This window comes from Hoplias malabaricus, chromosome 15, assembly GCF_029633855.1.
Source record: "Hoplias malabaricus isolate fHopMal1 chromosome 15, fHopMal1.hap1, whole genome shotgun sequence".
In the NCBI taxonomy this organism is placed as follows: domain Eukaryota; kingdom Metazoa; phylum Chordata; class Actinopteri; order Characiformes; family Erythrinidae; genus Hoplias; species Hoplias malabaricus.
Window position 1 is genome coordinate 13,271,914 of NC_089814.1, and position 14,434 is coordinate 13,286,347.

General features: G+C 39.7%; 1 protein-coding gene across 4 annotated transcripts in view; it reads right to left on the reverse strand.

Annotated features, from left to right (window-relative positions):
• ank1b (ankyrin 1, erythrocytic b) overlaps positions 1-14,434 on the reverse strand; it is a 107,098-nt gene that overhangs the window by 8,372 nt on the left and 84,292 nt on the right. For all 4 annotated transcript variants that reach the window (XM_066646008.1, XM_066646010.1, XM_066646009.1 and 1 more), the window contains 7 exons: positions 13,739-13,967; positions 13,123-13,251; positions 11,000-11,119; positions 8,354-8,438; positions 6,046-6,120; positions 5,755-5,886; positions 5,178-5,336 (listed from right to left, as the gene is read on the reverse strand). In XM_066646008.1, coding sequence (XP_066502105.1) covers positions 5,178-5,336; positions 5,755-5,886; positions 6,046-6,120; positions 8,354-8,438; positions 11,000-11,119; positions 13,123-13,251; positions 13,739-13,967 — 929 coding nt within the window. The remainder of the gene's footprint in view (positions 1-5,177; positions 5,337-5,754; positions 5,887-6,045; positions 6,121-8,353; positions 8,439-10,999; positions 11,120-13,122; positions 13,252-13,738; positions 13,968-14,434) is intronic.

A 14,434-nucleotide genomic window follows, 5' to 3' on the forward strand; every position in this document is an offset into this window, starting at 1 on the left:
GAACTTTCTAGAAACCTGCAGACTAGCAGTGAAGGCCTAAGAGAGGGGGTGACCGAGCAGATTGGGACACGGACCTTGCATTCTGCAGCTATGCAAAATATCTATTATTCATACATTCAGCATACAACAACCAGGCTCTGTTCTCAAACAAGCAATCACACACATTTTTTACATTTCTTTTTATAGCATATGACGAAAGTACAGCTCTCGCTCTCTCCTCTCTGTTTATGGATGAATTTATTATAGTGAATATGTAAATAGTGTTACATGAATATGCAAAATTGCTAGTTTGTGTCCACTAAAGATTTCTTTTAGTGGTCTAGGAACAAAGTTAATTTGTCAGCTTTACCCTAAAATATAAACTTTTCTTGCTGGGGAGAACACACCAAACTCCTCACTGACAGTCACCTGGAGCGTGAACCCACAGTCTCCATGTTCCTGGAGCAGTGTGACTGCGACACTATCTGCTGCGACACAGTGCCACCCAATTTTCCTGTTTCATATTATAAAAATATTTTGCACTTAAATATTTGTGTATCACATAAAATCTGTGTTGGTTCTTTAAATTTCATGTACACAATAAAACTTGATATAGAGTAATGTGCTGAATCAGACATCCGTTGTTGCTCTACATCCGTTGTTTGCCCAGATTTACCCTGTTCTTCAGTGGTCAGAACCCACCAGAGAACCACCACAGAGCAGGTATTATTTTGGTGGTGGATCATTCTCTGAAATGGTTGTGGAGTGTTTGTGTTTGTTGTGTGGTTACAAGTGCATCAGACATAGCAGTGCTGCTGGAATTTATAAACATTGTACACTCACTGTCTACTCTGTTAGACACACCTACCTCATTGGTATAACTTGCAGAGGTAAAGTCAAAGACAGTAGTTCAACTGTTGCTGCACACTTTGTGGTGGTTGTTCATCAGTGGACACAGGACGTTGTTGGGCGGATATTTTTTGTTGGTGGACTACTCTCAATCCAGCAGTGACACTGAGGGCTGTAAAAACTACAGCAGCACTGCTGTGTCTGATCCACTCATACCAGCACATCACACACTAACATGCCACCACCATGGCTGTGTCATTGCAGTGCTGAGCATGATCTGCTCATCATACCTGCTCTGTGGCGGTCCTGTATTTGGCCTAAACACTGAAGAACATTTTGACATCATTGAAGTGTGAAAATAAAGTATTAAATGCCCATTAAATGGACTATAATTGGTCTATAATTATATAACTACAAAGTGCTCCAGTATGATCAGTTGAACTCCAACAGGCCTTGCATGGTTGTTAGAAATAAAGTTTTGCCATTTTCAATTAGGGAAACCATTTTTCACAAACACTCCTGGACAATCCCTACTTTATTTAAGTGAATTATTTGATATTTAAAGCCCCGAGGAAAAATTGACTTAATGGCCCTTTTGGCTAACTGCAAACTGACCTGGGATTAAGATTATAAAACTATAACGGCAGCCCAATTACACTTAGTACTCTATAATGTGATAAGGTCATGGAAATGGTATGGAAATATTGATGGAATGTTTAGAGATGATGAGTAGAAACAGAAGTAAAGGATGATTATGGGAAGTGGGAGAGTTTTCAGAGACCTTCACTGTGCCTCCTGTTATGAGCATACACCGGTGAACACGAAGCACTGCAGAAGAATCAATCATGTTTACTCAAATAACTTAATAAACACAAAACACACACAACACCACTATGGTTATAGAGTGACTGTATCAGCATACTGAGATGTGTCAGTAGATACCCAGATTACTAGTCATTTCATACAGAAACACGCACAGACACAACATAGTAATGAGTTTATGAACACTACTCACATACACACAAAGCACACAACTGGATTTGGCTAGTTAACAGATGTTAAAGTTGTATATTCTTTCAGTTCACACTACACACACACACATACACAAGGGCTGTACTCACAATTTACATCATGTAACACTGCTGTGGTAACAGTGTTGGGAAAATCTTGCAATCATTCCGTTAGTCACTTAATAAAACTTTGTTGTGTTTCAGAGAGAACATAAATTATGGGTTATGTTTTAAAATATATTTCTCTACTAATATTCAGTAGCTGTCTTTATATTTAAATTTCTGCACGATTTTCATTGTGAATATGATCAACAGAGCACAAATTTGAGAATCCTAATGAAATAAAACTGAAGGATAAATATTCCAGTGCTAAAAATAATGAAACATAAACAGGCCAAAGTATATTTCCATTTTCCAGTTGGTTCTGGTGAAAATGGATGTTACAGAGTAACAGAAATAATGAGTGATTAATATTCTGTGAAGTAATCCCATTTCACTGCAGTTTAAGGGAATGTAAATGCGCCTTTCTACCACAAGGGGGCTAGCTACTTTTAATGATCTTGTGAATTCAGCCCAGGAAATGCACTACCCTGCTTCTAAAAATGGTGTCACACAAATAAAGGTGCAGCACACTCGCATACACAGACACACACACACACACACACACACACCAAAAACCACTAATATCAGTTAGCACATAACGTTCTTAAAATGTTTCTGCAATGTGATAAAGTCACAAAGACATTTTTAAGAGCATTATGTATTCTGCGGACAGCAGAGGGTACATCAACAACAGAATTAGTAAGAAACACATTAAAATGTTTAACAACTGTTATAACAGTCAACATACAGAGATCCAAATATCAAACAAAGCCACCAAACTGGAAACAATAATTAAGATATCCATAGAAACCTTATACATACAAATCATGCCATGCATACATATTTGTTATTGGGGTCAAAAAATAAAGAACATTTTTATCTGTGCTGGTTCTTTCCTGTAACACATTATCTTCTGTAGCAAGACAAGAAAATAGCACACCAAGCAGCATGCACATGCACACAGACACAGAGTACGTCACAAGGTGGAGAGAAAAGGCCCTTTATCACAAAACAGGACCAAGAGAAAATAGTAAAAACTAAGATGAGAGGAGGCAGGAGGCCCAGAGGAGGTCAATATGAGGTTGTTATTAGGCCAGAGGTCGAAGAGGAGAGCTGTGAGGAGGAAGAGAAGGTGGCTGGGCTGCAGATGACATGTCAGTAGAAACAAAGAGAGAAAGAGAGAGGAGCAGGTACAGGAATAATTTTTGGAGGCCTACTGTATGCTCCTTTGAGAGGGAGAGTTCTTTGGGTTAGTGAATCTTTTAGACATGCAAGTCTTCACACACTTCGCATCCAACCCCCTGGAAATATCCCATGAATAAAATTTGGACTTACAGGTCAAATTCTTCACTTATAATGTACACCATCTGAGATACTAATCATATTTTTTAAACGTCTTCAGAAGCACTGACCTATCCATGCTTAGCCCACAAAAATGCATTTTTCATAGCAACTGCTTCTAAGCTGAGCAAACTTTATCAAAAGCTGAAAAAAAAAAAAACGGCCTGGCAGAGAGTGTTGAGGGAGTGTTGAGGGAGTGGCAGGGAAAACATGCTTGCAAATTTGTATACTGTATAACTGAATATTTTGAACATTTCTGCTCATTAAATCCACGGCATAAAATGCAGGAGCATCTTGTCAGCAGTCCATTCCACCACGGTGTTTAGGAGGTGATTTTTGAATATTTTATACCTAGTGCCATCGGACTGCATAATCATTGTAGCAAAGAAACAAATCACAAAAATGACACAGAACTATTCTTGTTTAATAGCTGAAAATTATAGTTTAAAGGAACATGACTCAAAATGAAATTAAACTATTCAAACAAAAGGTACTTTTTCCAGATCAAGTAGAGTAGTGTTCATTCATTGTCTGTGACCGCTTATCCAGTTCAGGGTCATAATGGGTCTGGAGCCTACCTGGAATCACTGGGTGCACAAGGCCTGAACACATCCTGGAGGTGGCACCAGTCCTTCACAGGGCAACACATACATCCACATTCACTCACTCACACCTACAGACACTTTTGAGTCACCAATCCACCTACCAATGTGTGTTTTTTTGGACTGTGGGAAACACACATGGACACAGGGAGAACACAAATAGTCCTCACAGAACCCACAATCCCAGGTCCCCAGAGCTATGTGACTGCGACACTACCTGCTGTGCCACCGTGCCACCCTGAAGCAAATGAAAAATATTATTCTACATTGAGCTGATTCAAAATTTCTCAAGTACTGGTTAACAGATCAGATTTGTTGGATGGACCTTTTTTAAATTTTCACCATATATTTTCAGCTGGAGTGAGATCTGGAGTGTAAGCTGGCCATGGAAATGATGTGCCTTTCCTGAAGAAATGCTTGAGCACTTCTTGTTATTTGGCAAGATGCATTATAATCCTGAAAGATGACTTTATCATCACTAAACCCATGAGAATGAGAAAAGTATCCAAAATTTTTATGTAAACCCGAGGTAATGACTGCCACCTGTGATTTAGCTAACATGCAGCTTCAAATCTTAGATGAGTGGGGAAATTTTGTGTTCCTTGGGCAGTCATCTGTTTCACTGTCAACGCTCTAATTATGGCCCTGTTTTCTTTAAATTAGAGAACAGCAATTCATTAAAGTCTGAAAACACCCCTTTCAACTACTGACTAAGTAGAAATTTAAGGCATGTTCCAATACAAATTTGAGTTCTGTTTCACAGTGCCAGACTGTTCAGCTATTAAACAAAAACAAATTCTATACCACATTTATTTAATATATCCTATAAGTGTGGTGGTTCCGTTGTTTTTGTAATGCAAAAAAAAAAAGATTAAATAAATTATATAAACTTTATAATTTGAAACTGAAATTTATATATTGATATATAATATATTGATATATGTATTTTGATTGTGTAATTCTTATTAGGTTTTGTAAAGCTTGCCCAACAGTTGCTAAGAAAGGATGCTTTAAAGGAGCTTATTTGGTAGCAGGCTTTTTCACTGGTGAGCATTCTGACCAACCAGAGCATTTGGACACATTCCTTCCTTTAGGTTCTTTCTCCACATATTTTTCATTGCCAATGATCCCTCCATGCTTTGACTGTATTGGCGACATGAACCTTAAAACATGCCTTTTTGTCACTTGGCCAAAAAGTAGACCATGACATACTAGTTGCCACATCACTGTAGTTAATACAGCCCTGCAGGAAGGAATCACCTCAAAATCTCCTCAGGGTGCAGCCCGTTCTTACCATTAATGACACTGGGAGACAGCATGGTGGAATCACGCTCAGAAAGTCTGCAGGCCCCCTCCTCCCCTGCCTCTGACACTGCTTGGGGAGCCTGAGCCTCCAGAGACTTCACAATGTCTGACCGGTCAATGTGCTTCAATGCTCCATACAGGTTCTCCACTATAGTGAAAAAGTCATGGTTTTGCAACAGTTTATAAGTGCATTAGCTTGTGATATGTAACACAGAGTTTTCATGAATAACAAAAAATCTAGTTTTGGTTTTCTATAGGTGCATGCTATTATCCAATATTCTGATCTGGTGCAAAATGTATAATTAAAAAAATAGCAAAAAGCAAAAATCTTGTCCAATGTATCCAGAATAATAAACTACAGAGAATATTCTTTTGCATTATAGTAAAATTATCATCCAGAATGTCTCTTATTTCAAAAATAGTGATTGAATTAAAAATGACTGAATTTAGATACTGTAACTTTCTTCACTTATTCCTTTAATAATTCTCCAACAATAGATGGAAAACCACATTAAATCATGTAAGGTAATGTGAGCGAGAAAAGGGTGTTAATGAGGGAGGCTCACTTTTAGCCCTCTTGCCCTCGCGGTTGGCCCACAGGCTGAGCAGAGCTGAGCTTTGGTCCAGGAGGGAGTTGGGGTTCTCGACTCGTATTCTGTTAATGTCATCAACACTAAACTGCAGCTCTCTGGCCAACTCTGCAAAATAGAAAACAAGAACTTGTAACAATAGTTATGACATAAACCTGCCAGTAATTTAGACACACACAAAGAAAGAGAGAGAGAGAGAGAGAGAGAGAGAGAGAGAGAGAGAGAGAGAGAGAGAGAGAGAGAGAGAGAGATCTACAGATGTCATACCAGTCCAGCTTAAGCCCAGCTGCTCTGCAATCAGTGTGATTTTCAGCTCTGTCTTCTCAATGGCATTCATAGCAGCTGAGAGGAAAAACCCATGTTTCACTACAGAACTTCACATGTATCACAAAGTAGTATTTCATAATATATAGTTAAAAAAACATTAAAAGCCAGACCTTAAAGGGGCACTGGCAGAAATGAAAAATGTAACTGTTGCTGCATCTGTTGTAAACCAATTTATTCAAACTGTACATAAATGCTGCAGTAATCTCTAGAAAAAAATTATTTATTTCTTAACTTACTCAGATGATGTATCTCTTAGATGATGAACACAGAACAAAGCCATTACCAAATGTTATTGCTAGAAATCTAAATCTGTATTCGTCCTGCTCATATACTTATAAGTATATAAGTATTACTGCAGTATGATATTTAATTATCAAGGAAGCTATCCATGGGTTGCTGTCACATTATTTTTTTTTTGCCATGGGCACCATATTGGGGAATGATTGTGTGAAAGATGAATAGATTTAACACAGAGTTTGTCTACCTGTGCTAGAGAGAATCTCACAACACTCACAAATAAGACCACCATTTCTTTGCTTCAGAGTGTAGAGGATCCCACAGTGTTGCATAATGAGGAGAAAAAAGACTTTTATCTGCTATTAGCCATATTAGTATTTTTGTCATAATGTCTGATGAAAAACTGTTAGCGTATTAGACTGTGCTCGTGACCCAATCTGTGTGATTTATTCATGCACAGATCATATACAAGCTTCAGTAATCGTGTTATTTCACTCATGTTTTGTTTCAGTGTGTAAGAGACTACAAGCACAAGTACTACAACGTTCTTTCTTTTGTCTCATTTTTCCCTTTGTTTGCTGGTAAATAATCTGATTCCGCTGTTCCAGGGCTCTGAGAATGTAACAGATTCTTGGAGGATAATGTTTTAAAATCCCAAATGTCTCCCAGCCATAAACAAAGGGCAGAGTTTTCTGTACTCATATGTCATGTCCTTGTTTGTCATTGTCTGTATTCTGCTATAAGCTCCAGATTTTCCTGAGAAATAATGCACTGTCTGGGTACAGTATTATTAATTTTATTTTCTGTGATAACTATGTAGGGAGTATGGCGCTATTTGATAGGCAGCCCAAACTCCCACCAAATGAGGACTAAAATGATTAAAGAAACCATAAAAAATGTAAACAAATTTCACAGATTTTTTTTTTTATGTTCATGTGTAATTGGATTCAAGTCCCGCTCCGGGTGACTGTCTGTGAGGAGTCTGGTGTGTTTTTCCTGTGTCCGCGTGGGTTTCCTCCGGGTGCTCCAGTTTCCTCCCACTGTCCAATACACATGTTGGTAGGTGGACTGGTGACTCAAAAGTGTCCGTAGGCGTGAGTGTGTGTGTGTTGCCCTGGAAAGGGCTGGCGCCCCCTCCAGGTTGTGTTCCTGCCTTGTGCCCAGAAATTCCAGGTAGGCTCTGGACCCACCGCGACCCTGAACTGGATAAGCGGTTACAGAGAATGAATTAATGTAATGAGTAGAAATTAAAAATGGTGCCTGCTATACAAAGTGATGTAACCTGCAACCCATGGATATACAAATGTTTAGCTTCCTTTCTCTGGTTGGCAGTTTCTGTGATTTAAAATCTTGCCTTGACCATCAGGCTGTGGATTCTCATAATGCAAATCATCATAGCTATTAACAAGGGTCAATCCATCGTAAACAAGACTACAGTGGCTCACTTAGTCTTAGGTAATGTTTAATAGTGTTGACTGCAATGTTGGTCTATACTTACCAAATCAAGGCCAATATCTGCCCTGCGTTAAATCTTATCTTCATCTGCTTCAAAAAGACTTAAGTGTGCCATAATATACCCCCCAAACAACCATAGGATCTCATTTCCCATCCACAACTTCAGCTCCTTTACAGCGGGCAAAGTAGCAGCCCTGTCTCTGCTGGAGCTCATTCTCAGTGCTGGAGCTTGCCATGCTAATAGGGTTTTGCGCTAAGACCATATCAAGTTCAGCAGCATGCACTACATTACTGCTCATTCTCTCCGTAGACGCAAGGATGCCTTGACCCCATGATGGAGCTGGCTGTGATTATGGAGGCTCTTAATCAGAGTGCCAATCCAGCACGGTCCCACAGCACTGCATGGCAGAGTGGGGGCGTACAGTCTAGCATCCAGAGCTCAGTCAGAGCCATGCAAAAATTCGGTAAAAATGGGGAGCTACAGAAGCAAGGATGAGGGATATAGCATTCAGACACCCTCCCTCTCCTCCAGCAGCATGGAAGTGCTGTGGCTTACCAAGGCCTGGCTCACTCAGGGCGCTGTACCGCTCCCTCAGAGCCAGAGGCGTCAATGTCCGCCTACGTTCCTCACTACCTGCCACCTACAGAGGAAAACACACACACACATGCACTTTAAATTTAGATTTATTTGCACACATGTTTTTCTATGTTTAATAAAAAAATAGTTAAACGCCTTAAAAATATATTTCCTAGAAACTGTTACTAAGCATATCTACACATATAACTTTTGCTCAAGACTGTATGTCTGTAGGGCGGCGCGGAGGTGCAGCAGGAAGTGTCGCAGCCACACAGCTCCAGGGACCTGGAGGTTGTGTGTTCGAGTCCTGCTCCAGGTGACTGTGAGGAATCTGGTGTGTTCTCCCCCGTGTCCATGTGGGTTTCCTCCAGGTGCTCCGGTTTCCTCCCACAGTCCAAAAACACATGTTGGTAGGTGGACTGTGACTCAAAAGTGTCCGTAGGTGTGAGTGACTGTGTGTCTGTTGCCCTGTGAAGGACTGGCGCCCCCTTCAGGGTGTGTTCCTGCCTTGCGCCCAGTGATTCAAGGTAGGCTCCGGACCCACCGCGACCCTGAACTGGATAAGCGGTTACAGATGAATGAATGTATGTCTGCACCTTAAACTGACTTGTAACCCTAAGAAGATACATCTGTTCAGAACTGGGAATGTGGTAGATATATCTTTATTGAGTCTCCTGTGTTTACTGTCATTACTCAATGTTTTTCAGTGTTAAACTGCTATCTACACTACCCAAACATTTCAAAATATCTGTGAAATATGTTGTTTTAAATAATTTACCAAATTATCAATCTGTATAATTATAAGTTTGATCATAAATAGATTCCCTAACCCGGCAAATCAGCTCTTTTTAGCAGACTCCAGAAACCAGTACTATTTTGCTACACTGAGGAAGGATGTGGGTTTTTTGCTGCTAAGAATAACACAAGGATGCACTCTGGAAAAAAATAAATAATTAAAAAGAGAAACAGGGCTTTCAATTATTGGTATTTTATATACACACATATATAAAATAACCCATAGGCCAAATGAGAACTTACTGTAACCTTTTTGCATTCGTAAGGAATATTTACTTTTATATTTTTTATTTTTTTAAATCAGTCATCGTATTCTGTAATGTGTGAAGAGATAAAGTACTGACCAAGTAATCATGTACTTCTGTGAAGAATCTTGTTAAAAAAAAAATAACCTTCAGATTTTAATCATACTACAGTGGGCACTTGAACAGGGTCCCTATAATGGAAAATTAAAATGATTAAATCTTTTTTTTTTTTTTCTGATGATGGTGTCATTAAAAGAGGCACTGGAATAGTAAAACTGATCACAGCTAAATCAAGTGTCTATACAGAGACATAAGGGAATTAAATAATTACACTGCAAAGAATCAGGAACATATCTAAAAAAGCCACACTTACAGACAAGTGACAAATCAAGAGACGCTTCCAGACACATGTACCGCATTGTGCACAATTAACATTCTATTCTCTGTGGCGCATTCAGAATTGCTGGCCATGCCCATTTAATTTTTTTTGGTACCAAAAAAAGCACCAAAAACATATAAGTAACACTGAAATGGGGCTGAATGTGTGAGTGAACATGTTGCCCTGTGAAGGATTGGCGCCCCCTCCAGGGTGTGATCCCCCCTTGCACACAGTGATTCTGGGTAGGCTCTGGACCCACCACGACCCTAAGCTGGATAAGGTTACAGACAATGAATGAAATGGAGCTTTTCCACTGCATGGTATCTACTCAACTTTGTTTTTCTGGGCTCTTTTGCTTTTCCATTAGGAAAATATGGACCCTGGTACATCATACTGGGTACCCTTTTAGTCCCTGCCTTCTTGTGGTTCTAAGTGAGCCAAGTAGGTACTAAATGTGACATGTAAATCTTACAGAGCGCTGAGACTTATGCAAACATCCAGTGGAAGAGATTTACAGTGGAAAACCAACCAGGCACCAATTGAGTAGAGCTGAGTAGAGCTGTATACCAAAACTGTGGTAAGGATGATATCACCTACAGTCACAAAGACTATTCAACTAGTGATTGCCTGGGTGATTGCCTGTGGGGCCTACATCAAGAGGACAGAACAGGCCTGAATATTTGACTCTCATAATATGAACCCAGTTGATCTGATACTGTGAAGGGCATTTTGCTGGCATGGCTTTGGTTCTCTTGGAGATATGAATAACTTAATGGAACTGGCAACTTGACAAGGTCCCCATCCACAGGGTATGATGTATCACTATATGCTTCGATTAATAAAAAAATGGATCTATGTCAAGGTGCAGTGATCATCTTCTTCATGGTGGCACAACACCTTGCTAAGACAATTAATATTGGATGTTCCTTTAATATCCCACCTGCCTGTAGATACAAAGATTCTGGTTCACATGAGTGATGAACCATTACTATTTAAGCAATATTTTGTGCACCTCTGTGCATCATCTGGTAATAGGTGATATTCTTAAATAAGGAAATCCGAGGCCAAGTAAAATATATTATATTACTCATTCTGTAGTTCATACCTTTATAGACACAACTGGGTCTCATCTAAATGCTAAAATCACAAACATACCAGATTTAGAATCTAAAGTCAGAGTCAACATTTGTTTAAAAAAAATATTACCTTAGCACAGGGAGGCATGGTGATGTTGAGGTTGCACAGTACATGCTGCGTGTCCTCATATTTGGTGGACTTGCGGAGGAAGGATAGGAATCCTGTGGCGTCCTTATTGCTGTCTCTCACCTGAGAGGCCACCAGAGTGGGAAAAGAGAAAGAAACAGATGGAGAGAGAGGGACCAGGAGGACAAAAAAAAGAGGAGGGGAAGGCAATTTGGGGGAATGAAAAGAGGGTAATAGCAATAGAGGCCAAATTACAACAGGAAAAGGGTAGCAAAAAGAGATTTGGTGGGTTAAAGAGTGTGAGAGACAGAGAGAGAAAGAGTGGGGAGGGGGGTGGGAAGAGAGAGTAAATAAGAGCATTAGAAGGGTCTGAAACCTGGTTATGTGTCATAGAAGTAGACGGGGAGGAGGGGATGGAAGCAGTCCGTAGGCAGGCGAGAGAGAGATTTACCTTCACATTTACCTTGTCGTCTGTGTGAGATCAGACAGTAAGAGAGTGACCGTGAGAGAGAGAGAGAGAGACAGTGAGACAGACATACAGACAGGCAGGCTGAAAGGTACGCAGGCAGGCAAGAAGGTGAAAGAGTTAAAGAGCATGCTCACAACACCAAGAGAATAGTTAGAGCTACCACAGAGGCCAAAGGTACCACAGGAAGCAGCTGGGCTGAGACTGAGATAGGCAGACACCACAAAATAAGCCTCAGTGACACACAAATGAACACAGACAGAGGATGAAGCTGGAGAGGATGTGGTCAGATGAAGTACAAAGAAGGGATTTGACATTGGAGAGTAATGACAACTAAAAACTAATATACACAAACACACCACACAACTGCACTATATAAACACACACACACACACACACACACACTAGGGGTGTAACAATACACTAATTTAATAATATGCCTTGTGATTAAAAACCATTTTCCATGTATGAGTACAAATTACATATGATCTCCTAAGTTGCAAAACAAACCTTAGTAAAATGGCAATCCCTTTAATACATAGAGCATATTTCTTCACCCTATTGAATAGATATTATTAAATGATGGGCAATAATCCATAGAAATCAAAATAGTAAGTAAAAAATAAAAAATATTCTGGTAAAAGCCTAAATACCATACACAAGAAATCAAGTCAAACTAAATCAAACACACAAACCCATATACCATGTGTGTTAAACATTCAGCTGAGGTCAAGTTATGTCTGTATGCCTGATATTAAAGGCCATGGGGAGCTAACTATTAGGTTTCTATCTAATTAAGATAATCTGGATCCTCAGGGCCCACAATGAAAACGTTCAAATGATTTTTCTTATAAATATTTTCTTGAAGTCTAGTACACGTCTGCTGAATTTAACTAGTATTGCTCTCCCCTCAATGTAGACTGGGCTTGTGGTGTTGGCCAGACTGGTGGAGCCTGCTTTCACACACGAAAATCGGCTATGCTCAAGGGCTAACTGCCATTGTGTAGGCGCAGTGTAACTACTGACCACTTTAGCATTACCTACAAGTTTTCCCTAGACTTGTTGTTTGTTTCTTTTATACTGCTATGATTTTGTTTGCATTTTGCTGTTTTGTGGCCCTCTGTATGTGCTTTGGGTTATGGAATATTGGTATATAAATATAATGTATTATTATTATAATGTTCCATGTCTGTTTTGATCAGTGACTAGCTGGAGGAGGCATGATAAGGTTAGCTGTTACTGATATGTCATGCTCTAATGTGCTCAATGTTTAGCAAGTGCTTTTTCTGGGCTTCTCTCAACTTAGCATGCTGGAAACTTGACAAGAGTTGGGAGGTGATGCTGAAGGGTAGGGAGTGGCCAAATACAAAGCATTTGTTTTGGTCTGAGATGCTGGTTTATTCAATTCACAGCACGTATTGATCCTGTTATTAAAAAGTGAATATGTGCATGATCACACCCCTAGCACAAAAACATGATTGTTAATGATACATGGATTGATCTGAATAGAGTGGACTGATCTGAACAGACACCCTGAATCGGGAAGACAAATGTAAGGTTGGGCTAAATTTAATATAAACATACTTAGACTCAAAGACACACACACACACACACACACACACACACAAATACACATAAATACAGAGGTACACAAACTGACCTTCACTGAGACAGGTAGTCTGTTGTCTCTGAAGGCCTGAAAACTGAAAGTACGAGGCTGCTGGGTGGCCTTCCTCACTGGCACCAGGTTTCCAGAACATTCTAAATGCAAAGGCATCCCCTCCATTACCTGTGGGAGGGGAAATGAAGCAGGGGGAGGGGAAATCAAATGGGGATAATGAGTCAGAGTGACTCAGAGACTAACATTTATAAAATACATGTACTCACATCATCATATAAACACTTACACCACATGCTTCATACTATGTGTATACACCTCCCATAATACATTAACATTCGACACCTGTTGTGCCTGTTTAAGACCAATGAAAAGAGATTTGTTTATGCAGCAAAATGGGTACCCACTGAATATAATAGAGCCAGAGACAATACAGTGTGCATAGGGTGCCATACAAAGAGATAAACAAAGCAGAAAACTGTTAATTCCATGGCCTATATGGCCAAAGCAAGCACACACTCTCATTCACATGAATAGCTGCACTGGTGCATCAGGTTTGGTTACACAGAATTTAGCATATCTGCGTGCTACACGCTAGATCACAGGTCATAAACAAAAATTACACTCAGAGCCCTCTTCTATACTCATCAGAACTGACCTCAATGTCTCGGCTGCGTGCCACCTCTGTGAAGTTTTCATGCAGCTCCAGGGTTTTGTCCATTTTGTCGTCTGTCATGCAGTAGCAGCGCAGGCGGCCTTCCCGTGCCTCATTCATCTTGGCAAACACCACAAATTTGGCCATGTATGGCACTGCCATCAGTTCACGGTACAGCAGATTGGCAAATGTTACAGCCTCTGCTGTCCGAGGACAGTCCGCCAGCCAGAACCTGAGAGCACAGACAGGACCACAAGGACCTCAGAGCCACTTGAGTGCACAAAGAGAACGCTACACTATTCTTGCCAGAAAAGACAGCACTTTCTCCAGTTAAACATAGTTTGGATAACACCGGTTTTGTTTGGCAGAATGATCTAACATATCAGTCCTGTGCAGCTTCACATGTTTAAAATAAGTGCTAGGAAAACTAGTAAACTAAAATGATCTGCAGATGTTTCTAACATTAGAAACACTCTGGATGTTAATTTTAAATTTTACATGGATAAGATATAAAATTCAATATGAAAATTTCTCATATCTTGAAGCATGTAAAATTTTAAAAATAAGTAAAAAAAATCAACCACAACATAAGGACACTTAAGCATTCTATAAGTTTAATATTAATAAAAAAAAAAACATGTTGTTCTAAAAACACTTCTACAATACTATATATAAACGTTTACAATATTCATGTTTAAA